Source organism: Barbatula barbatula, assembly GCF_947034865.1.
Source record: "Barbatula barbatula genome assembly, chromosome: 15".
Classification (NCBI taxonomy): domain Eukaryota; kingdom Metazoa; phylum Chordata; class Actinopteri; order Cypriniformes; family Nemacheilidae; genus Barbatula; species Barbatula barbatula.
In genome coordinates, this window is record NC_136778.1 from 21,950,352 (window position 1) to 21,975,232 (window position 24,881).

General features: G+C 40.7%; 2 protein-coding genes across 2 annotated transcripts in view; both read left to right on the forward strand.

The window, feature by feature from the left end:
- rps6kc1 (ribosomal protein S6 kinase polypeptide 1) overlaps positions 1-1,614 on the forward strand; it is an 11,313-nt gene extending 9,699 nt beyond the window's left edge. The window contains exons 13-16 of the mRNA XM_079475120.1: positions 109-198; positions 288-370; positions 514-609; positions 978-1,614. Of these exons, the coding sequence (XP_079331246.1) occupies positions 109-198; positions 288-370; positions 514-609; positions 978-1,079 (371 nt within the window). The 3' untranslated portion in view covers positions 1,080-1,614. The remainder of the gene's footprint in view (positions 1-108; positions 199-287; positions 371-513; positions 610-977) is intronic.
- A 4,650-nt stretch (positions 1,615-6,264) lies between these two features.
- LOC306905172 (prospero homeobox protein 1-like) lies at positions 6,265-22,671 on the forward strand. Its single transcript, XM_079475605.1, has 5 exons — positions 6,265-7,224; positions 8,453-10,230; positions 13,239-13,346; positions 14,924-15,118; positions 21,570-22,671. The coding sequence occupies exons 2-5, from the start codon at positions 8,506-8,508 to the stop codon at positions 21,735-21,737; spliced, it is 2,196 nt and encodes a 731-aa protein (XP_079331731.1). The 5' UTR covers positions 6,265-7,224; positions 8,453-8,505; the 3' UTR covers positions 21,738-22,671.
- The last annotated feature ends 2,210 nt before the right edge of the window (positions 22,672-24,881 follow it).

The following is a 24,881-nucleotide window of genomic DNA, read 5'->3' on the forward strand; positions in this document are numbered from 1 at the left end:
CTCTCTCTCTCTCTGTCGTCTCTCTCTCTCTCTCTGTCCGTCTCTCTCTCTCTCTCTGTCCGTCTCTCTCTCTGTCTCTCTCTCTGTGTCTCTCTCTCGCTCTCTCAGGTCATGTGGAGTTGACTTATTTCTGTAGCTGGAATGATGTCGAGGAGTCGTGTGACCCTGACGCTGTCTCAAAGTTGTACTGTGCACCAGGTAAGTCTTAAAGCCTTAAATTTTTTAAGTTTAGAAACATATAGAGTTATATTTTATATAACTTCATTTTATAATTCTGTTTTGTTTAGAAGTGGGCGGGATTGGTGAAGAGACGGCTGCGTGTGATTGGTGGAGTTTGGGAGCGCTTTTATTCGAGATGATAGTTGGAAAGGTAAGAGTGGTTTTATTTATCAACAGTGATTTTTTTTTTCTCAAATTCATTTTTAATTGTTGATTTTAAGAGTGCACACTATCTTTAAGAGAAAACATCATGTTACAGTTCTACCTGAACACTTTATGTATTTCCGTATTCAGTCCCTATATCACTGTCATCCTGCTGGTGTCAGCAGACACTCAATCCTGAACATCCCAGAGTTTGTGTCGGATGAGGCTCGCTGTCTGCTGGAACAGGTATATCAGCACATATTCATTAATGCAATGCCATAAACAGAACTCTGTTATCCTAACAACAATGTGTGATTTAGTCCGGCAATACAAAGCATGAAACATTACATTTTGAGCAAACGTCTGGTGTGAAGTGCAGAGATGATGTCACAGGATATGTAAAATACATCCTTTTTAAACAATTGATTTTCCTCCAGTTTCAACAGGTTAATTTGCATAAAAACATCACGTGACGGCCTGTTGTACAGCCGTGCTTTCATCAGCCATGCTAGAAAAACAGTTTAACCAAACTGACTTCACTCAAGCCCAATTGAGAACTAAAACAGTGTCTTTCTCTCTCTCCTATCTGTCTGTCTCTGTGTGTGTGTGTGTAGTTATTGCAGTATAATCCATTGGAGAGGCTGGGCTCTGGAGTAGCCGGTGTGGAGGATATAAAGTCTCATCCATTTTTCTCACATATCAACTGGCCCAGTTAAACCATCCGGAATGTGATGAAGGAACTGAACTGACTCGAAGACTTTCTAAAAACTGTCAGCGATGAGAACACAACCCTGCATCTAATGTCCTTTTACCATCTTGTTTTGTACCTCCGACCCCAAGAGTTCTTTCTATTTATGAGATGACGTCTTACAGTTTACTTAACCTGAGGTCAAATAGCATATTTACAATACTGTAAAGGTTGAATGTAGAAGTTTGGCTTTGAGAACAAGTGCATTTGTTGAACAGACAGTACACTAGACTTAATTTATATCTTTATATTATATAAATATACAGACATGCAAATTAATATTATTTTAAATTTTGACATTATTGTACGTAACGTTTACAATGAGCATTTTGCAACATCATTGCATGTGTGTACAGAAACCTTTAGTATGTGCTGTATGAACATGTACACGTGTATGATGTGATTCTGGTATCACCAACAACACTAGAACACCCTTCACATATTCCTCTTATCCTGGCCGATGTTACGATGGTTCAATAAACCCTCAATGAACTTCTGTTGTGATGGCCTGTATGTTTATTTTTTTGGATTCTAACATCACATTGAAAGGCATTTGATACAGTCATTCTGTTTTTAGGTAAGTTTTAAGTTCCCTGAATGAGTAAGTTATTACTGCATCAGAGAAAATGTGAGAGACAATGCCGCAGCCATAGTAGCCTACAAAGAAAGAAAGAAAGAGGGATAATGAAAACAGTTCAAAGGTTCATGGGTTTGATTATGAAACTAGGCAAAAAAGTAAAGCAAGTTATATTATTTTGGATGAAAATGTGAGAGACAATGCCGCGGCCATAGTAGCCTACAAATAAAGAAGGAGGAATAATGAAACGGTTCAAAGGTTCATGGGTTTGATTATGAAACTAGGCAAAAAAGTAAAGCAAGTTATATTATTTTGGATGAAAATGTGAGAGGAAACTAGACTACACTTAATGTACTAAACACGGTCACCTTTGAATTCATGTTGACTTTAACATTCAAGAACTCAAGCCGTCTGTGTCAGTTTCACAAAAACAAACACAGAAACTTTGGACAGGTCAGAAAGAAAGCAGGGTCAGGACATGAACTCACAGCGTGACTTCTTGCTTTTCTTCTTTTCTATAACGTGAAAAATGAGGGGAAGTGTATATCTGTCAGCGAGCATTCACACCATCACCTGCAAGGAAACCCACTCGCCAATAACTGCTGACATCAACGGTCTGCTACACCAGTCCAGTACACCGCAAACACACTATAATCGCTCAAAGAGACAATAAATCCAAGAAATAAAAGGCAACTTGTGTGTGTGCGCACGTGTGTTTATCTAATCTGGGATTATAATCTATTAGGGTTAAGAGTGATTAATGTGAAAGGGTTTTCTTAATACTCATGAACATTCAGAAGCAAGCACACATACTCGGGGTTTTATGGGGACTTTCCATAGACATTTTAGATAGTTCAGACTGTATATTGAACCTTTCTGCACTGAACGTTTGTTCTGTATCGCTCACATTCTTGTCATTATTTGTTGAAATATCTGGTGATCTGACAAGACCTCTCTCTCCTATACAGTATGTTTCAGTGTCGTATCCGATCTTTTGTATTAACATTTAGTTTTATTTTAGTTTAAATATCATTTCAATAACAGAGAACGTTGCTTCAAACTATGGTGCATCTGTTCATTCTGTTTTTAGCATTATTTACGCTCTATTTTGTATTATCGGTTGTCATTTTGAATGAATACAGTTTGTTTATGCAGCCGTGTCTGTGATGGTTTTCATGCGTGTGAAGAAAGAATAAATGAAGAACGAATGTTACAACCAGCGTTTGTTGTGACTGTAAAAGCATGTGTCTCTATGTGTTTTTGTTTAGGATGTAATATCGGCCGCTCACAGATGTTTAATCTGATTTAACATGAATTACTATGATGAGTGTTTGTGAATTTGTGTGTCTTAAATACAGCACACTTCGGCTGTCCATTTTCTCATCTGTTTAATGGATTGAGAATAGAAGAGCAATAATCATCATACGTAGATTAAGACGTATTTGCTAAACCTTGTCTTAATTTCACTTTAATTATGTTAAAATACAGTGCGTGGTTAAGGGGGGTTTAGATTGTGTGTGTTTTGGCTGAAAGTGCACTTGTGTGTGTGTGTAATCTCAGTCAAAGCCTAATGATTTAAAAATCCACTAAAACATAATTTTCATCCATCCACATGGGTCATAGAGAGGAAATGGAAGATTAAACACAGACCAAATGTGTGTGTGTGTGGGTGCTGAAATGTTCTCCTTTATGTGTCTTGTCTGTTGTTTGTTTGTTTGTGTGTTGTCTGTCAGTGGTCGTCTCTTTATCCCCATTGAGTCATGAAGCTTTGTTTATTTGCACTTTCCATTTATCCCATTAAAACCTTAATTTCTACCCCATCACGCCTTGTCAAACATCCATATTTAGGCTCATTCCGGTTGACTACTGTTTCATTTCCTCATCTCAGCTCAAAACAGTATTTTATGCATTTAACGCAATGGCACAGGTGTTTATGATGAAATCAATCTTGTTGAAAAAACAAAGTCTTTAAAGAAAAGAACAGAGGACCTTCTGATGGCTGAATACACAGGATTCTGATGCTTCTGTATGATTATTGAATAAACAGGTCAGGGTTATCAATAGATAGAACATCCCAGTTCCCCGATCTGAACCCTATAGAACATGACCGTGATGAAGACGAGGAAACACCAACAAGGATCTGGAGAAATACTTTAGAAAGTAATGGACTCGGATGACTGTCAATATATTCTCAAACCTCATCAGACTGAAAATAAAACAGCTGTTTCTTAGATATTGAGGTTGCAGAGTGTATTAAAGGGTGCATATCGTTGTGGCCAACGTGTATGGATGAATATGTTTTACAATGTAATATTCCCCCACTTAAAATTGTTTTGAATTGTGTAGATTCTTTTTTCAAAACGAGAAAAAAATGCAGATTTATTTTACAGCCTTCTATGCTCACATTTACGAAGGGTTCCAATAATAGTGGAGGCCACTGTGTTATGTAAACAAATATGCGATTAATCCCGATTCATCAAAAAGGCTATTTGATTAAAATACAGTAAGGATACAGTAGTGCTACGGTTAGCCTCTGGAGAGCGATGATTATTATTTTGGCTGCTCAGATTCGGCTGATACAACATCTCATCTCCTTTGTTCTTTATCTACTGTCCCAGATATGGAACATTTCCTTAGCAGAATCACTATAAAAGGCACACGTTCTTACACACACACACATGTAAGGTGAACACACATCAGTGAGTCTGGCACACGACAGGAACTGGGTGTCAGCACCCTCCAGTTAAGCGTCGACTTTGCTCCATTATAACATCACAGGAAACAGGAAGTCATTGGAATTAGCGGGGAAAAATAACTCTGTGGAGAGTACCGCAGTGGGCCGTACAGCATATGAACGTGTGGTGCCTGAGGAAAGAGTGAGAGATGGATGGATGGAGAAGGGAAGCGCCGCCGGTGGCCTGCAGGATTTGTCTGGGTCTCTGGAGTGCAGCGGAGGGCAGGATGTTGTGGTTTATTCAGCACTTAATGTGGGTGTTTTTGACAAGGTGCACAGTGCCCTCCACACCACAGACAAGTAGATTTATGAGAGCAGGGCTGGTGGCGCGTGTCTGTGTGTGACCGAAAGTCCAGTTACTCTAAAAAAAGGGATTTCCAATATACCACAGGGGCTTAAAAGAGATTTCAGATGACTGAATTTATTATTCAGATACATTTATAAATACATTTAGTTCACCCCAAAATGAATTTAAAAACATCCTTTATTCACCCTTATATCATCCTAGATATACAGTATAACTTTCGTTCTTCATTTTGAAAGATATGGCTCTTCCCTGTCCTGTAGTTTTTAGGTCCTTGTAGGTGTTGTAAACTTTCCTTGCATGGATAGAGCAGCCCAAAGGAACAAGTCATCCAAAAATGACCTAAAGAAGATGTTCTGAAGAATTTTCAATGTTCGACTACCAACATTCTTCGTAATATCTTCTTTTGTGTTCCGCAGGAGAAAGAAAGCCACACATGACAAGAGGTTGAGTAAATGATGCCAGAATGTTCATTTTTGGGGTGAAGTGTCCCTCAAAACATTCTGCTAAACATCTTTACTCACTCCAAGAAAGAAAGTCATTAGAAATGTGTGCAATGTCACGAGTGTGAATAAATAATGACATTACTTTCGATGTTTTATTACATACGAGCTTCATATTGGTATTATTTAGGCACCGGTTTATCTTCCAGACGGCAGTTCTGATGCGTAATACAAAAAAAGCCGTAGACTGTTATTGTAAGATATCGTCTCACTTCCTCGGCTAAATGAAACAGATGTTGAAGCCGCGAGGAACAGTGAGGTCAGATAGAACTACCGCTGCTTGTGTAGTACAGAGCGCCGCCGCTTATCTGTGTTATTCCACTCGCTTTCATACAGAATGAGTCTTTATGAAAAGAGCAGTTGAGTCTGGAGTGCTGTTTAAAGACTTTCATGGGGCCAGCAGGTCAAGAGAACATTAAAGCGCAGGAACAACTCGCTCATAACGTGGAAATGAATGTATAAATTCATCATGTGGACGGAGCGATTTACTGCAGTCTGGAACCAAAAAAAGAATGTGTGTGTGTGTGTGTCCTACACATTTTGAGGGATTTCAGTTGAAAAGACGACAACGTGGGAAACAAAAAAGGACAAAAAAGACGTCTCATCACAATTTAAAGCTGCTCATATCTCCACCTTCTCTAACTGATGCAATTTTTCTTTTATTCATCTCTTTCATGTGACTTCCCTAAAGAACTGAAAATGTATGCTAGATGTGCTTCACCCGAAGCATGAGATACACACCTTGGCTATAGGGTACTGGACATCAGATCTCTTATTCTCTCGGTCCGTTTAGTTTCATGTCAGGACCTGGCAACCTCAACTGGCAAGCTTATAAACTGCTTGTTCCAAAGGTCTCGTGTCCAACTGCCAAATGTCGATAATCCTGAACTTTATTACACAAAAGAGACACATAAATCCGTAGATCTTTAACTTAGTATGATGTTAAGGAAACAGATCGTTCCTGTACAATGGATGCACATAGTTCAATGACCTCTGAGGTCCCACAACCCCACGGGGCGATGAAGGTCCTGCGCCACGCGCCTTTGGTGTTGCGCTCTGACGCGGGGAGAAGTGATGGAAATGAGCGCGCGGGTCGATTATAGGTCCTCGCGGCTCACGGTGAGTGATGCCAACGGCAGCAAACACACCCTTCATCCTCACCACACACTTCCGTTTACAAACACTGTTCTGTGATGACCTGGGGACCAGTGCGCAGCATCACCGCATGGAAACTCGACCCTTTCCTTTCTGGAAAAGAGATAAAGAATCTGTTTGAGACGTAAAATCAAGTTCATTTTAGAGCAAGTTCATGTTTCCGCGTTAGGCGAGGCATCAGCATTATAAGAGTTTAAGAAATTAAGAATATATTATCCTTAAGTCATGAAATGAGCCCAATTAACCGTAATTGTCGATTTATGGAGGATCAAATCGTTCTTTGTGTTATTTTTTTATATTAGGAAGTCTGGCTGATATTTGACTGTATGTTTTGCTTATAGTCAATATGTTTTCTTGTAGGCTACAGCTGCGTAACAATGAAAATTGTCAAAAGCGCAATATAAATAAAGCTGACTTGACTTTTTATTTGATGTGTGTTTCTTTTAATAGACTATCAACTGTGGATATTTCTCTCACAGTCTTTTGTTTTGTTTATCTAGTGGTATTCGATCATATTTGCAGCGTTGAATTATAGTTAAACCATCAGGCTTATTCGTAAATGCGCAATACAGCACCATACAGGAGTCATCGTGTCACACACGTAGTTATTATTCACTATTAATAAGAAGTGTCGCTGAATCTAACGCGTCTCTTAAGGCAACAGTGAGTTTAGCTTGAGGTTGATTTTATTGGTGGATGCGCTCGTTACATCACCGCGCGTTGCTGACGCGGAGTCTTCCGGTTTCATTCGCATCTAAAAGCGTCGCCGACAGCCGCAGAAGTTTCATCTCCCGTCTCGTCACTTTCTCCTCACATCATCCAGAGGAGCCTGTTTCTGAGGTAAGTGAGGTGATGAGGAACATAGAAGAGAGTGAGACTTGTTATCCTGAAGTTAAGAAATAAAACACGCTTGAAATACTTTCAGAAATAGATATTATTTTATAGAGTTTTCTTACACGAAATGAATGATTTGAAATAGAGGTCATAGGTGCTGGAGCGGCGTATTTCATAAATATGTTTTTGCGGATTCGGGATTGTTTTATAAACGCTTTTTGAATGTGTAGTCAATAGTTAGTGCCTCAGTGATGTATTGTGTGTAGCCTATATATAAACCTGTGAGTTTCGGTGTTTTTAAGGTGCTTGATCTTTATTCTTCTTGTTTATTTATTTGTCTTTGATGCCTTAAAGAAAACAGACGCGACTGATTCAATATTTGACTGTGTTGGTGTATTTTTGTTATTATTGTTAGGTTATATATCTTTACATTCTTTCATTTTGCATTTGACCATTTCTCTATATTCATTGTCGTTGTTTAAACATTTTAAAGTTGAAAATCTAAATTCACTCACATGAAACCGAACTTCTTTATGGTGATTTTTGACTATCACACGCACACACACACGCACACACACACACACTCTTCCTGGTTTATTGTCTTCGTGGGGACAGTCCATCGGCGGAATGATACTGTACAAACTGTATATTTTTTACTCCCCTAATCCTACCCCTACGCCTAAAGTTCATAGGAAACCTTTTGCACTTCTAGATTTAATAAAATAAATTGTTCTTTAGGATTTATATGCTTGTTTGTCCATGGAGACCTCAGTTTTGTTCCCCACGGTGACACGAGTCTCCATGTGTTGGAGTGCATAGATTAGGTCATACACATAAACTCCAGGGAAGTTTGAATTAATTTCTCTATAGAAAAGGAGGAAGATGCTGTAAATTAGACTGTTGTTCCTAGTATTGTTTGCAGTTACAGTAAGAATTCGTGATTGAGGCATGACAGAGAAAATTTTATTTCTATAGCACTTTAGAGACGTAAGAAAACGATAGAAAAATGGGACAATTACACAGAAATACACAGAATTGAACCAAAGCGTACATAAGGTTTTCAAATATTTCAAGCTCAATATGTTGGCAAAGAGGCTATTGACATAACCTTATTAAGCTTGATCAGAATCAAGAACTGGAAATAACCATTAAAAAATACTTTTTTATATTGTTGTCGATGCACATTTTGGATTTTACAAAATTGACTCTATTCATGTTCTTTTGTTTTTTTTAGTACTTGTGTCAAAATCCAGGTTTGTGGCCAATGGCTCAACAGCAGCACCAGTAATGCCAGACCATGATACAAAATTCTCTCTAAACCTACACGCCAAGAGAAGACGGGTGGACATCGGAGTGAAAAGAACTGTGAGCTCAACTGCCACATTGACCCAATCGGCACCTGGGATCATCACAGCTATACCCACCGTCATGAACAGGATCCATAAGCAGGACGTGCTGGAGAGTCAATCGGGTCAGGTCAGGCACATGGACATGGGTGCCACTAGGTCAAACAAATTTCTTCGCAAATTGTTGAAGAGGACGAGCTCATATGGAGATGACATGGTGCCTTTTCATAGCGCAACTATAATCAGCAACTTACTCAAGAGGAATATGTCCAAGGGTGGTGGAGACCAAGGGATAACAGAATCCAAAGCATCCCAGGAGGACACATGCAGCACCTCATCCCAGGACAGCCATCAAGAGTGTCCCTCACCATCCTCAAACGCCACACTGTGCCCGTTTGACTCCGAGCGACTCAGCGACGAGCACCTTCGGGCCAAGCGTGCCCGTGTCGAGAACATAATTCGTGGAATGAGCCACTCACCCAACGTGAATGCTCCATCAATTTCCCGTGGAAAAGATCGTGGGCGGTATGAAGATGGCGAAACGGAAGGTCCTCCACAGTCCGGTAGCCCTCGAGACAGCTATCGTGAGAACAAGAGGAAGCAAAAGTTACCTCAGCAGCAGCATCAAAGCTACCAGCAGCTGGTTTCTGCACATAAGGAGCAGAAGGTTGAGGAACGCAGGCAGTTGAAACTGCAGCTCGAGGACATGCAGAAACAGCTCCGACAACTTCAAGAGAAGCTCTTCCAGATGTACGACAGCACCGATTCCGAAGCAGATGGAGGGAATATCTCAGATGACAGCGTACGATCTAATGAGGGCCTTATCGATGTCGGCCTCATTCAAAATTCTCGCTCTCACGATGACTTAGATCCAGAACAGTTTTTGGATCAAGCAAGGGCTCTGCTAGGTGAACAAGTCTTGCCGGTTAGAGAAAAGCCCAAAAGGGAAAGTTCTCTGAGAGGCAAAGATTTACCCTCAATTCATGAAGAGGGCAAACATTTGGTAGAAACCCTAAAGCAGGAGCTGAACTCCGCCATGACTCAAGTGGTAGAAACCGTGGTAAAAATATTTTCAAAATCTCGCCGGACAACCCAGGACTACATCGCTGGTAATGGGGACAACCCAGACTTTCACACTGCTCACCAAAGGGTGCAATGCCTCGGTGATGTCATCAATCCCAACCCGCTTGCATCATTTGGTGGAGCCCCTCTTCCTAGTGCCAACAACCAGACCGAGGCGATGTCCCTGGTGGTGCGAAAGTCGCCATCTGAGCACCATCAATCCTCTGCACTCGGGGCTGACGGTGGCCACCCACATCCCTCTCGTCACCCGTCTTCTCTTTCTGCCAACATGACCTTCAGCTCCCCATCCTTCCGGCATCCGTTTCCCCTCTCTCTCATGGCTTACTCATTCCAGAGTGCATTTGGTGCCCCATCAGCAGGATACTCTTGGAAAGACCAAGACTTTCCCGAGTCAATGGAACTGTCACGAGAATCCATAAGCATGCCAACCAAAATGTCTTCCGGCCACCATCAAGGGCACCATCGTTCCTGTTCACCAGTTCACCCGGGAAGCACTGGTGAGGGACCGTCGCTGTCATTCATCAAATCTGAATGTGGAGACCTTCAAGATACGTCAGACATCTTGACCTACTCAGGGAGTACAATATCCTTTTTAACATTGAAATCTATTCTTGTTGGTGTTTATTCGCAAACTTATTTATATGGCACACTGGTGTTACCCTAAAAGGAATAGTTTGCTTTGAAATGAAAGATCAGTCGATATTTACTCGCCCGGTTGTTGTAATAAAGCTGTATGACCTATTAGTGAGATTCAGTGTGTCAGCGAGATAACAAATGAAGCTACAGGTTCGGTTTCGATCTCTTTTGCATCTTATAAAATCGACTCTGGTCTTTGATCTCAAAGCTGCTGTAGTCTGCACGGACGAGACACGTTGTGCCATTTTCAGAGAGTCTGTTGTATTGGCTTAACATGTTTTGAATTGAATTAGGGAAATACTTTTAATAATGAATTGTTATGGATTAAGAATACGTTAGCGAAAGTAATCTTTACATTTTTGAGCAGCACTTTAGTTTCTTTTTAGAAGGGTTTAAAACTCTGTTTTCTTGTATCGTATCTATCGTACAGATAAATAAATAAATAATGAAGGTGCGGATAGTCATTCCATTAAGTCCTTTTTAACCCGTAAAGAATCCATCCATGACCTCAGGGCCAGCTGTCGCTTGGCTGGCACACAATCCTTTCTCTTTTCGTTTATTCTTCTTTACTTTGTGCTAGACAGGTGCGTCTGTTTGTTTTTCATTTGGCTGCCTTGTCTTGTCTCCTAACCTAGGGGCTTGTGCTTTCCAGTGTCAGTCAGAGACGACAGTCAAAGAGAGACTAAACAATGAAGCGAGATCACAAAAAAAACACTATTGAAAGCAACAAAACAATGGCTGTACTTTCCAGATGTTGTTTGTTTTATTGTGAGATGTCAGAAATATTGCACTTTACAAATTTGTTTAACAAAGTCAAAAGTCTATGCAAAGATTAGAGACAAACAACGTCTGTATTCTGTATACCATATAAGTAGTTTTTACCGTTCAACCCACTGTCTCCAAAGACCACATGAAAAACAGAGAGCTTTTTAAAAAAATATATATTTCTGTGAATTCCGTAGCAAGATTTAAAGACATCATGAGATATATTTTTAACATGTCACTAGGAATGCCAAGGTCATGAGTTTGAATCCCAGAGAATGTGAATACTCATATATGCAAGTATACTCTAGTATTTCACTTGAATGCCTAAAAGTAAAATACTAATCGAATATCGTGCAAATATTGTTCATTAACAATTATTTGAGGCGGAAGGTCGACCTAAAACTCATATTCGTTGTGGGGTCCCGTATCATTTGGGATGCATCTTGTGTGACAATCTGATCAACATGGATCGCTCTACTGTTGGATCTGTTTGGAGGTAAAGTTTGCCCATCTGTCTGCTGGGATGTTCTTTGTTTGACATTAACACAAAAGGCGGTGTACTGATGTCAGAGTACATAGAGGAGGAGGAGGAGGCGGCCCGACGCTCTTTGTCCGCCAGATTTGCCTAATCAGCCGTTTCGTTGTTTGACGGAGGTCAGCGCAGGAGAACATCCTTTTGCAAGAATGTCACTCTCTGTGCGGTTCGAACTAACAAAGTGTTCGTAGCTTAAATAGATTATTGATGAATGCTAAAGGACGGTGGAAATTGTGCAGCTTTGGCTGAAATATCAGACAGTTATCTGAACTGTTTCTGTTTGGTCTAACGTCAAGGATTGAATGATAACATTGATCAAGAGAAATAGACTGCAATTCTGCAAAATAGACAGATGCTACAGAATTTGGTTATAAACATTATTTTATAAATGATGTGCAAGTGATTTCAAATTAATTTCTCTTCATAATAAAGCGGTGGGACAGATGTGATCTCTCAGAGAGTCTGGTGGTACTGTACAGACGATGTGTTTCCTTCGTAAGAAGCCGATGTTTACAATGTACGATGTATTTCGAGCGTTCTGTTTAAAGATTTGCCATTCCTAAAAGAACTGTATAGACCATATAAAGAATCAAAATCAGGTTACACATTTCTGGATTACGTTGCACCAGGTACCAATCGCTGGATCTCTTCAACAGAATCTCACTAACAATTTTACAAGGTAATTGGTATTACATTTATATTTATTTAGCAAACACTTTTATCCAATTAGTACGATCACATTCATACGGTTTTGGTAAAATTTGCTTTCACAGCAGTGACGTAAGGTTTAGGGGTGGAGTTGGGGAGGGACTTCAGTTTTACGTTTTTTTTTACAATTCACATCGTAGGAATTGACGTAATGAAGTCCTGTGAGATCAGACTGATCTTTCAGTCGAAATGTCCACTAGAGGCGCTTGTTTTTTCTCCATTCTGATGCGTGTTTTGTAATGGTTACGAATAAAACCTGCTCGTCTTTGTTAACTAGATTTGTGCCGTTTGATACTTATCCGTGATCATATGCACACAAACGCTCGTCCTGAGAGTAAAATCGTGCATAAACCAAAAAATATACGTCAATAATGTTTAGTATGGTCTGCTTTGTAACCTTGAGCTAACCTACATTGGAATGGAGAATAAACAGATGCCTAAACGCCTCTAGTGGACATTCCAGATGAATGATGCAGCGATTTGTACCAACGTATTTCAGGCTATCCAGAAATATAGGTAGAGGCACGTACGGCCATTGTGCCTGTGTAGCAAATCATGCTGGGTTGTGTCACTCCATGGTTGGGTACAATATGGACATTTTCCAAACCCACAACGAATGGGTTAGTCCATATTTGACAACATAAAAGGAGCCATTTTTTAGCAATGTTTGTGTTTGGTCCCTGGTAAAGTACGGGTTGAAACACATTTGTAGGTTATATGCAAATCATGTCTTTATCTCTGACATCTGGAGGTGGTTGGAGGTTTAGGGAAAGACGTTGCTTGCTTTGCCTGTAAAATGACTTTTACGATGTAAAATCTGTTGGAGGTAGTGTTTTTCATGTTATATTAGCCGTGACTCTTTGACACCTTGAGTGATGGAGATGATAATTTCAAGCAAATGTTTCATCGTTTGCATCACGCTCATTTTCCTTTACTGCCGGTGTCACATCCAGGAGGGTTTATCTCCAAACCATCTGAAAAAGGCCAAGGTGATGTTCTTCTACACCAGGTATCCAAGCTCCAACATGCTGAAGATGTACTTCCCTGATGTGAAGGTGAGATCTCACAAATTCATTGTGTTTCAGCAGAAATCTCAACAATGCCTCAAAATGAGCTCAGACCAAAGGTCTACGAACACAAACATTTCTCATCAAGTTTACTCAGATTCTCTTCATTTTGGGATTTTCACATTTTGACATTCAGGTCAAGTCTACATTAAGGCAAATTTCAATAAGCAAATAAATATCAGCACTTCTTGTGTGTGACCACACAGAAATTGAAAGGTCAAATGTTCACAGCTCGATGGGATGGCCTGTGGTGATGTTTGAAGGCAGGCTGAAAGTTCAGAGCAGGTGGAACATGGCCAGATATTACCAGCTTCATTTTGTGAAACAAAAAACTCTTTACTACCATTATAATTGCTATAAATGCACCTAAAGGATATATAGAAATGCAGATTTTATTTTACAACAAAACAACGCACACTACTACATTTTGGGAGAGACAACGCCATTTAAATGCGGTAGTGAATTTTCTTAAAAAAGGAGTCACTCCCGCGTGTGTGATGATTGACACCATAATACTGCGTCGCTTTCCCCCTGTTTTCCGGAGAGCGCGCCTCAACATTTATTCACTGGAACTGAGTAAATGACCAGATATTCCAAAACACAGAAAACTAGATTTCAGTGTGACGAGATAAAACGATTACCAGACCTTAACTATTTCATGCTAAACTACATGGCTTGGATTTCGGTGAGTTTCTAGGTTGTGGTTACTTCTATAAAAAAACGATATTATTTGCAGTTATTTCAAACGCATCACTTTTAAATGCATTCTCGTACTTTAATTGTGTTTCTATATTATTTTAAGTTGACCTATTTTACCTTTATTTAATAAAAACTGCAATATGTATTGTAATTTGATGTCTGTCTATAAAGGCATTAAAAATAGACAGTCTTTTGCTTACTTTTATGTCATTCCAAATGCTCTTTCACGATAGATAGATTGTAATCAATCTGGCAATATTTGTATTGTTGTATTGACTATGTGCTTTACTTTCTTTACTGATAAACATGGATAGACAGATATGGTTGTAGCCAGGGGTTCAACTGGGATTTGTTATGTGTGGGGGATGTTGAGGGTTGAGTATTATAATATTGTTTTAAGAATTGACAAAACTGTCAAATAAAAGTTGAGATGGACCTGCGATCAAAATCATTCTAGGTGCCAGCAGTGTACAATGCAATATGTGATCAGAATAAAATCTTTGCAGAATTTAAAATCCTGCGTACTGTATGGAATGACTGCAAATTATTATTTTTTATTATATAAATTTGCATAAAATAAGTACAATTCAATTACACTGAATCATTTTTAATGTCAAACCGATGTGTTAACTGGATTTAAAATAAAGATGTAAAATATTCATTTTACACAGTGTATGTGTAATGCAATTTAATAGTTATTATGTTACTTTGTGCCGCAAGTGTGTGGTTTTATTGATTTAAAATGGCATTATATTATTCTCTATAATATCACATAATTGAAAAAAATCTTTCCGTCTTCTCTATACTGTGTAATTGCAACTGATTCCATTGATCCCTTTCAGTTGAAACATTCCTGCGTCTCTCAGTTTAACAGGTGCATCACATCTCAGCTGATCAAGTGGTTCAGTAACTTCAGAGAGTTCTACTACATCCAGATGGAGAAGTTCGCTCGGCAGGCCATAAATGATGGAGTGCTGACGGCCGATAACCTCAGCGTGACCTGTGACTCTGAACTCTACAGAGTGCTCAACACGCACTACAACAAGAGCAATGACTTTCAGGTACGTGTCGTTTCATAGCGGTGTCTATTCTTTAATATTATCTTATTTATTTCAATTATATGATGTATTATAATGCGTTCATTAATATAACATTGTTTTGGACTAAGCAAATAAAATCATTCATCACTAGGGTCAAGATAACATCATTCATTCAAATAAAACTAATGAGAAGTTAATAAGCAGGGTGTGAAATGTACCCCATCATCGGTCCTTTTTGAGCAGCGGTGTGTAAAGACTCATCTGTCAATCACTCCGTCTTTTGACAAGAAGCTAAATTGATTCATCGCAAAGTAAAGACCCGAGAGCTTGTCAAAGCGTACGATGCTTGCAGTTTTTATGATTTCTTCTAGTGTGAAATAGGCCTGAGATTGCATTCACTTCTCAAACTGTAGAAGAAACTTCTTCCATTTGATCTCATTATAGACGTTGTATTTCTTTTCTGCGACACACATGTTTTTCCGCTTACACGATGTGCATCGACACAGCTTTCTGTTATTGTTCCAGGAACATTAGCGTCTCTCTTATTTACATATATAAATGAGGAACGCAAATACGCAATTAGCATCGTACTTCGGCATCTACTGTTAGCTGCGCTGCGTGCTTCACAAGCTTGTGTGTGTGTGTTCGTGAATGTGAAGATGTGAAATGGCTTGTATTTTGCATGTTAAGGATTTTCTCAGCAGGTGTCTGTGAGATAATAACAGCCGATTAAAACTTTGCTTAGGGAAAATGTGCAGAGCCATGCAAATTTGACACACTAACCAACCGCCTTTGCTTTTACTGTATGTGAGCGTGTTTGTTTCTGTTAATGACTGTGTGTTGTGAACTTAAATGCCCTTAATACCCATCGTCCCTTTCAACGACTTTGGTGTTTTTCCTGTTTAGTTTCTGAATGTTCATTTCAATTCTTCTAATGATTGTTAATACCGATCAAACTGGTGATGATTCATTGTAACATTTTTTAGACAAAGAGCACAAATTCATTGCATTTTGTGTCCTCTTTTGATTGACAGGATATATGGGCACTGATCATTGCCTGTTTTGAAACTATCGACCGATAGTGTGACTTTGTGAGAAACAAAACCTTCATTTGGGGTTTAATGTGACCTTGACCTGTTCCTTACAGCGTGAGCCGGTTGGAAATCTATTATAATATGTGACGATTCGAGCCGGTTGAGATGTTATTTGAAGCGTAATACACGTTTTGAACCGCAGGGGCCGCTGTGTTTACTGCACGCTCGGAAAACGTGTACACGCTGATATTTCTTAAATGTAAAAATACCTAAAAAGCCCAGACAAAGTCTCAGTTTGTTCTGTTTATATTAAAGGGACTTTTGTATTATTACTTGATTTGTTTTAAAATTGCACTTTAGTTTTGTTATTTGAAAAAATGTGCAGCATTTGAGAACTAATACAAGGGCACTAATTTGTCTAAACATCTCATTTCGTAAAAATCAATCGTATCGTGAGATCAGTATCGTGAATCGTGTCATATCGGGAGCTCAGTGAATCCTTACATCCCTACGGGGTGGACATTCAGAGGTGTACTGAATTTCACAGAGAGCAAAACGAGACGAATAAGAGAAAATAAATAGGAATGACTTTAGTGGACAGTAGACGGATCTGGATGTGATATTCAGGTCGTCTCATATTCCAAAACATGCTGAACATTTCACAGTTATTGGTAGGTGCGATTCAGATGTGGGCTTGCTGACAGTCTCTTCTCTCCGGCCATCTCAGGTGAGCGATTGTGCTGAAGTCAGGATTCAGATTTCTAAAGTGATAGCATTGTGTTCTTCTAATTGTTCAACACAGTCTTTTGGGTAACAGCATCTGACCTTGAGCTCGGAAGGTGAAAAACAACACTGTCAGATGTCACCCAGAATGATGTTTATCTGGAAAACTCGATGGGTTTCTTATTCTGCATCCTACAAATGTTTGAGTCGAATTTCTGCGCTGGTGTGTGTGAGATTGAAAGTCAAGGCTCAGCTCAAGGCCAGAGAGCTAAATGTGTTTACTACCCATCATCAAGGCTGCCACGTGAAGTCTTGCTTTCAGGGAGGCCACGTGCGAGACGTCCGAAACCAGCAGAGAGATTTGGAACGCTGCTGTTGCCGGCGTGCCTGAGAGGCGTTCTGGAGCGCATTCTCGTGTTAGTTTAGTTACGGATTAACCAGAGCGCTTCTGAACATGTGTGCTCGATTCGTGGATCCTTGAAGTGCATCACCTCCTTTATCTCTCACGGTCAGTGTGTGTTTGGTCAGCACTGATCAAACACAAACATGTTCCCAGAAGAAGTAAGATTGAGTCACGGTACTGTCCGCTTAACAAGGTCAACTCCAGAGTTTACATCACTTTTACTGTTCTTAAAGGAAGGTCACTTCACAACGATTCCCCCAGCTGGTGTTTATTCTTTGATCACAAAATAAGAGATTTTCATTCGTCTTTACGTTGCCGTTTTTCCATATAATGACAGAATGAAAGTCGCACGATTCAGTTTGTAGGATAAAACAAGCGTTGTGGGTTGAAAACAATCTAGTTTGGACAAATACAGGACACATTTAAAGGAATCGTTCACATAAAGATGAACATTGTCGTAATTCACGCTCCTTTAAGTTGTTCCAAAGCTGTTTGACGTCTATTGTTCGGCTGAACTCAAACCAAACATTCTCTTAAAATACCATTCATGAGAAATTGAAATGAAATACAATCAAATTGAAATCCAAATTAGGCTTGCGTGACAGTTATAGCATGATTATTGTCAGCGGTTATTTCTTACACAGTGAATTTCAGAAACATCTTTAGCAGCTTCTGTGCATTTCAGATTGTTTCTCTCACGGTCTGCTACTTTAGACAGATAAAGAGAGTGAATCTCATCTTCTGTTTGGCTTGATCACATTGCCTGCATATTTTCTTCTCCCGCTAGTATCTGTGATGTCGTCCCCTCTCTTCTCGTCTTCATGGTCACTTTATTTGGGAAACAGAAAGACGTTCCTTTAATTGACAAATAATAAGCTACTTAATAACCACATAACATTAATACGTTGTAGAGGACAAATGACATTTTCAAAGTGTACAAAGAGTCAAAGTGAATTTAGGAGTGGGAATATTCATTGAATGTGATAGTCCAGGGTTTTATTAGGGAGGAAATATATGTTTGATATAATCTTGGGCTGATTCTTAAACCGATGGCTAAAATTAAAGGGGAAGTTCACCCAGAAATCTACTTTGTGTGATTTTTTTACTCGCCCACATGACGTTTAACATGTTTAGAGAACTTCCGGCGTCTTCGGAGCACAAATGAAGATATTAAGCTGACATCGGAGAGATCTCCAGGCCTCCTCTGTTACGACAAGGACTGGAGTCAGATGCAGGAGTCAAGGGTTGCTTTAATTCCGATTAGATCAGGTGCAATAATCACAAAACACAGTATTCAGACAGGGTAGGCAGTCAATAACATGAACATACAAAAAGGGGATCCCCACAAGAAGTTCTCAATGGCCAAGCGCTCAGTGAAAAAACTCCCGGTCTGTTTGAAGCACCGGACAAACCTGACTCGTAGATAAGTCCTCAATATAAGCACACGAAAAAGAGTTCACGCAAACAGTCTGGGAAATGTAGTCCACGGAGCAGAGTGTTAGTTCAACCTCTCGAATGTGCCTGAGAGGGATAATCCATGAAACGCGAAAAACCGAGGAAGGCTCGGGTCTCCTCAGCCGTCAGCAACGCAACCCCCGTGCAGAGGGGAAGTGAAGTCGTCTCCTCCGCAGACCGGGAAGTGATGATCTGTTCCACCCGTCAGAGCGGCGCTAGTTTTCAGCAGCGGAGATCCGACCGAGGCAGTCAGCGAACTGGGCAAGGTGGGGATCGCGGTGGTTGTGAGAGAAGTGGCAACACCGTGTAGAAAATAGCAACGCTGGAGTCTGGTTAGATAGAGAGGTGAAACCCGGATAATAACGCGGTCCCACTACACAGACAAGGCAAGCGGTCTCCCTCGCATGAGCTAAATATCTGAAAAGCAGAGTCCAAGGCAATGGTTAATATACGTTGAGAAACTACATCTGGGCAACCTGTACACGGGGAGTAATTCCAAATACTAGATGGCGATCTAACGGGATGACGGGTCACGAAGAATAGTGAGAAATCTTCTAGACGAGAGTGATACCTTAAACAAGACTGATATCCTAGACAAGACAAGAGTGATTTCCTAGACAAGACAAGAGTGATTTCCTAGACAAGACAAGAGTGATTTCCTAGACAAGACAAGAGTGATTTCCTAGACAAGACAAGAGTGATTTCCTAGACAAGACAAGAGTGATTTCCTAGACAAGACAAGAGTGATTTCCTAGACCAGCGGTTCCCAAACTTTTTTTCCTGCGCACCCCCTTCTATGTCCCAACAGGGTTGGCGCACCCCCAATCCCCACTTAAAAAAAAAACGCAACAAAGATTTGTTTTATCGCCATATAAAGACTCATGTTTAATCATGCGCAAAAAAACAAAACACGCATGACAATAACATCAACAAAATTTCAATATAATACAACAAAGCTACGCACAAGCTTCCACTTTTAAGAGGACGAGTGACAGACACAGGCTCAGTAACAGAAAGCACGGTTATTTTCAGCCGCGTAAAAGAAACATTGCAGCAATAGGCCAGGCCTATTAAATGACCGTGGAGCTAGCATCATCATCATCATAACACAACTGTTATGGAAATTAGAATGACGGTACCTTGAATTACATTGCAATGAAGTTACAAACGATCCACAACATTAAAGAGAATAGGCTCCGAAATAGATAAAATAGGCCTAGGCTAAATAAAAACGAGGATCAATCTGAAACTTTTCAAGTGCGACAATAAAATTTGCCTACACACGATCCACAACATAATTAAGTAACAAAGTGCATAGTCTCAAACAATCTGTATCGCCGATCCAAGTGAAGCCCAGACTCAGATAATTGTCATCATATTTCCTTTTTTTTTTCCCTGTCTGGTGTTCACCCTCATCACCTCTTTTTTGCCATCTCCTTCCCTCCTCTTCGGTTTCCTGCGGCGCATCTTCTGACTCCCGCTCATTTTCTTTCTCTATTCTCTCCGTCTCTGTTGCCTCCAAATCCTCACTCTCTCTTGGTCCCTCTCCTCCTTCGTGACTGACAACTTTATCATAAGACGTCCTACTTGACAGTTTCCCTGATTTCAGCCAGTTAAGCATATTTATAATATGGAATGAATGAAACAAGTTGGCAGCATATAGCCTAGCGGCTGCAGTGCATGAAAGAAGAGCAGTGTAGAAACGTAGAAGAAGACAGCTGCAGTCTTCTTCTACGTTTCTATCAAAAACTAATAAATTCTAGTTTTTTATTTAAAATAAAAGCGATTACAAAGGAAATGTTTACTGTTCATGTTTTTTTATTGTATGGAAAAATCCCACTTAAAAAAACAGATCGCCATTACATTTTTCCTCTCGCGCACCCCCTGGTGGCAGCTCGCGTACCCCTGGGGGTGCGCGTACCACACTTTGGGAATCCCTGTCCTAGACAAGACAAGAGTGATTTCCTAGACAAGACAAGAGTGATTCTAGGAAGTGCTGTGACTAACAGCCACAGGGTCAACAACGCTAGATAAACGAACGATCTGACAGTGAATGAGAATCTTGGCGGGGACAAAATAGTAGGTACCAGGTGCGTTAGGGAGACAGAGGAAAACACGGGGGCGGGGCAGACACGGACTCCAAACACATGGTGAGCTGACAGCTCTTCCATGCGATCGACAAAGACAAACGAACACCACCAGTGCAGATCAGACCCGAGTCCTGACATCCTCATAGACATCATGGTGTCAGTTGTTGCCAAGGTCCAGAAAAGTACTAACGACATTGTTAAATTGGTCCATCCGCTCATAGTGGCTCAGTTAAAAAAAAATAAGAGGCGAAAAAACTCAGGGGCACTAAGACTTTAGAGGCAGCAAATAAACCAGCATTACAAAATAAAAAATTATAAATGTAGCTTAAACCTGTCAATTCTGTTACTGTCAACTGTAGACATTATGTTACGGAATTGACAGATGTGTGTGTGTGAGACAGAAGGAGAACAGACTGTGTGTGACTTTAATGAAGTCTATTGCAATAGATTTATAAAGCACGTCACTTCATTTCCATATCATGGCATGTATCGAGTGATAGGGCTTCTGCAAACTTGATTTCGTCCCCCGAGAACAGATTCGTTCAGAATCGAGTCTTTGACTGCCCGACCCTCACGCCATTACGAAACAGGAAGTGGACACAGATTGTTTCAAGGGGGAGAATGTTCATATTTTTCATTACAGAATATATTAGGGAATAATACTGGAGTGCACAGATAAGTCCTTTATAAAAAGAAAGACTTCAACATTCCATTATAAAATGAGAGTCGTCACATGATTGTACACTAACATCATCTTACTCCCGCAGGTTCCTGAACGTTTCTTGGAGGTTGCTCAGATAACATTACGGGAGTTCTTCAACGCAGTCGTTGCTGGTAAAGACGTGGATCCGTCTTGGAAAAAGGCAATTTATAAAGTCATCTGCAAACTGGACTCTGAGGTTCCGGAGATCTTTAAATCAAAAAACTGCCTTTAGAAACTCCTGCATGACTTACATGTTTTCTCTTTCTATTTAAAAATGCAGTTTTTGTACAGGATATAGATCATTTTGCTGAATTGTGTTAAGATTTCTCCCAGTATGAAGTAACATTACACATGTAATTACATTTCTTTCATGGTTTCGTTGGATTTGACTCTTTTCTGTGTGGCTTTTGTTTGTTATTGAATGAAGACGGATCTCACGATCACGTTATGTGAAGTTTTGCAGTGCGTGTTCTGGAAAAACAAGGACATTTGTAGGATACCCTTTTAAACTTTCTTCTTTTGTTATATTTTGTATTTTTGTTTTGCAAGACGTGCATTATTATTTCATGTATTATTCCATTACATAAACCTTGATATGCAAATGCAAGGAGAAAGTTATCTAAGAAGTATAGCTTTCATTTGTTCTTTCTGTTTTGGATTCTTGAGGGTCTAAGGGAATACAATACTGTTATGTAAAGAAGGTCACTTTATTAAAGACTGACGCTCATTCTGTTTTATTTGCCGGACGTGACTCTAATGGGATGTGTTTCTGTTTTGGACACGCACGTCAAGTCACCCACACGGAGGAAACGGTCTATAGAACCTCAAAACACGAGTCTTCCTCTTTGCCTCGTTCTCTACTAATCATTCCAGACCTCTGATAAGAGTGTTTGCGTGTTTATGTTCATCTTTACGACTGACTGGTGCTCTATCTCCTGTAAGAGATCTTTTATTTATTTTATTTATCTTGCGTTATTTAATGCACCATGCACGCTTAAAGTCGCTTCAGGTCTCTGTACTTTACCTTCAATCAGTTTTGTTGGGAAGTGAAAAAAATTAATTATGCTTCGATTGCTTGTTTTTTTTCATTTATACAGAAACTGACAAAAATCCTTTCTTTGTGTCTTTTTTAATATTTGAAATAAACATGTTTCTGTTGAAAGGTCTGTTCCTATCCTAAATGGTCAGCCTGCACTTTCACGTCTTCCTTACTACGGTTTTTTTTTACTATTTACCTTATGTGCTTCAACACAGTCATGGACAAAACATTTTGCACCCTTGGTAATTACGAACCAAGTAAGCTTTTCTCATTCATATTTACATTTTTCTTGAAGCCTACCAAGTTGACTAAGAACCACGAAATAGTCCAGTCACAGCAGAATAAATATAACATACGTCCAAACTGAAAGTAAATAAAAGCAAAAGTTCTGACGTGTAGCAAAAGATTGATTAGATATATAAAAAGAAACAAAATAATGGAAAGTCAGACTTCTGTTCTCCGTGTCTCTCTGTCGCAACAACGTCAGACTAATGTCTTTATTAGACGGATTAAAATACATCAAACAGTATATTCAATTTATATTAAACTTGCTTTTATAGTTTATAAAAAGCAAACAATATAGTAAATTATAACCACTAACCACGTTTGATATTAGCGCCGTCTCGTGACGGTTGTAAAAATGATCAGAGAAGAGCATTGATTCAAATAACTCTAGTGTGAGTGTTAAACGTTTGACAGATGATAACAGAGTTCCCATCTGAAACTAAAAACTAAATAAAACATCTGGATGACCGAGAAGACTAGTTACATTGAACCTAAATGAGCCGTAACCGGACCATGGAAAATGTTTGCAGAATATTATTATCACTGTCATATTGTTTCAGTGTTTGTTTTGTTGTTTAGTTGATTTGTGTTTCAGCCAAGATCACTCCAAGTAGGCTATACTTTGTGAATTTATCTGTAAAGACATTTCTGTAATAAATAATAAAAACGTCTCAGTTACCTATGTAACCTTCGTTCCCTGATGGAGGGAACGAGACGTTGTGTCGACAGAATGGGGTTTGACTTGAGAACCTATCATCTCTGACTGACTTGAACAGGCCAATGAAAATTGGCGAATTAAATTTGCATGCCGGTCCCCGCCCCGGATATCCGGGTATAAAAGGGAGCCGGCGTGCTGCATTCATTCACCTTTTGTGCTGAGGAGCCTGAGGATCGTGCCCCGACTGCTGCAGCGGGCGGCCAGCGTTGTGGCATGAAGGACGTAACCGAGACGTTCCCTTTCTGTCGGTCTTTCGACGTTGTGTCGACAATCTCCCGCGAAGCGACGCTGACTGGCCTGGGCGTGTCAGACGTGAGCGCTAGCGTGAATTGTAACCTTCCAGTGGAAGGGAAGGAGTCCAGAGCTTTCTTAAAAAGATAGCCCCTTCCACCGGCCGTCACAGACGGAGGCCTAGTTCTCTTAACAGCGAGAAGCCGCCCGGCTGTCGGTCTTACCTGGCGGTGTCCTGTAAGACTCTGGCTGATACCGGTTCCACGCGGAGGCTGTAGAACCTTGCGAAGGTACTGGGCATAGCCCAACCCGCAGCTCTACATACGTCTGCCAGAGAGGCGCCCTGAGCCAGTGCCCACGAGGAGGCCACACCCCTGGTGGAGTGCGCCCTCACTGCAAGCGGGCACGGGAGGTCTTGTGATCGGTAAGGTTGTAGGTCCCCTACCCTCTTGATGGAAGCGAGCGCCACTAGGAGAGCCGTCTTCATCGAGAGATGAGAAAGAGCAGCGTCTCCGAGGGGCTCGAAGGGGGGCCTCTGGAGGTCAGGCCTAATGATCAGGTCGTGCTGTCCCAGAGACTTCCCACTAACTGGTTTGTGATGAGCGGCAATAGCGACTACATACACTTTCAGCGTGGAAGAACACCAGGACGAGAAGAGGAGTCACTTAAATGCGTATAGCCGCCCCGTGGCCGGGGCCCTAGCCTGCACAATGGTCTCCACCACCGCTGGGGTAGACCACTCAGGATCTCCTCGTCCCGTCCAGGAGCCAGACATGGAGGTTCCAGAGGTCTGGTCTCGGATGCCATAACGCGCCCTTCCCCTGCGGAGGAAGGTCCTTCATCAGGGGAATCGGCCAGGGGGGAGTTGTCGTCAGAAGCATCAGCTCCAAGAACCAAGTCCGGTTGGGCCAGTAAGGCGCAACTAGTAGCACTTGATGCTCCTCTTCCCTGACCTTTCACACGATGTGTGCTATGAGGCTCACTGGGGGAAAGGCGTACTTCCGCTTGTCCCGCGGCCAACTGTGCACCAAGGCATCCGTGCCGAGGGGGGCCTCGGTCAGGGAGTACCAAAGCGGGCAATGGGTGGTGTCCAGGGAGGCGAA

Bases quoted from the DNA above. Each gene is read 5' to 3' on its own strand.
- LOC306905172 (XM_079475605.1), top strand. From the start codon at position 8,506: ATGCCAGACCATGATACAAAATTCTCTCTAAACCTACACGCCAAGAGA. The intron at 10,231-13,238 runs ATATCCTTTTTA...TGCCGGTGTCAC, and splicing joins TGACCTACTCAGGGAGTACA to ATCCAGGAGGGTTTATCTCC. The intron at 13,347-14,923 runs GTGAGATCTCAC...TGCGTCTCTCAG, and splicing joins TGTACTTCCCTGATGTGAAG to TTTAACAGGTGCATCACATC.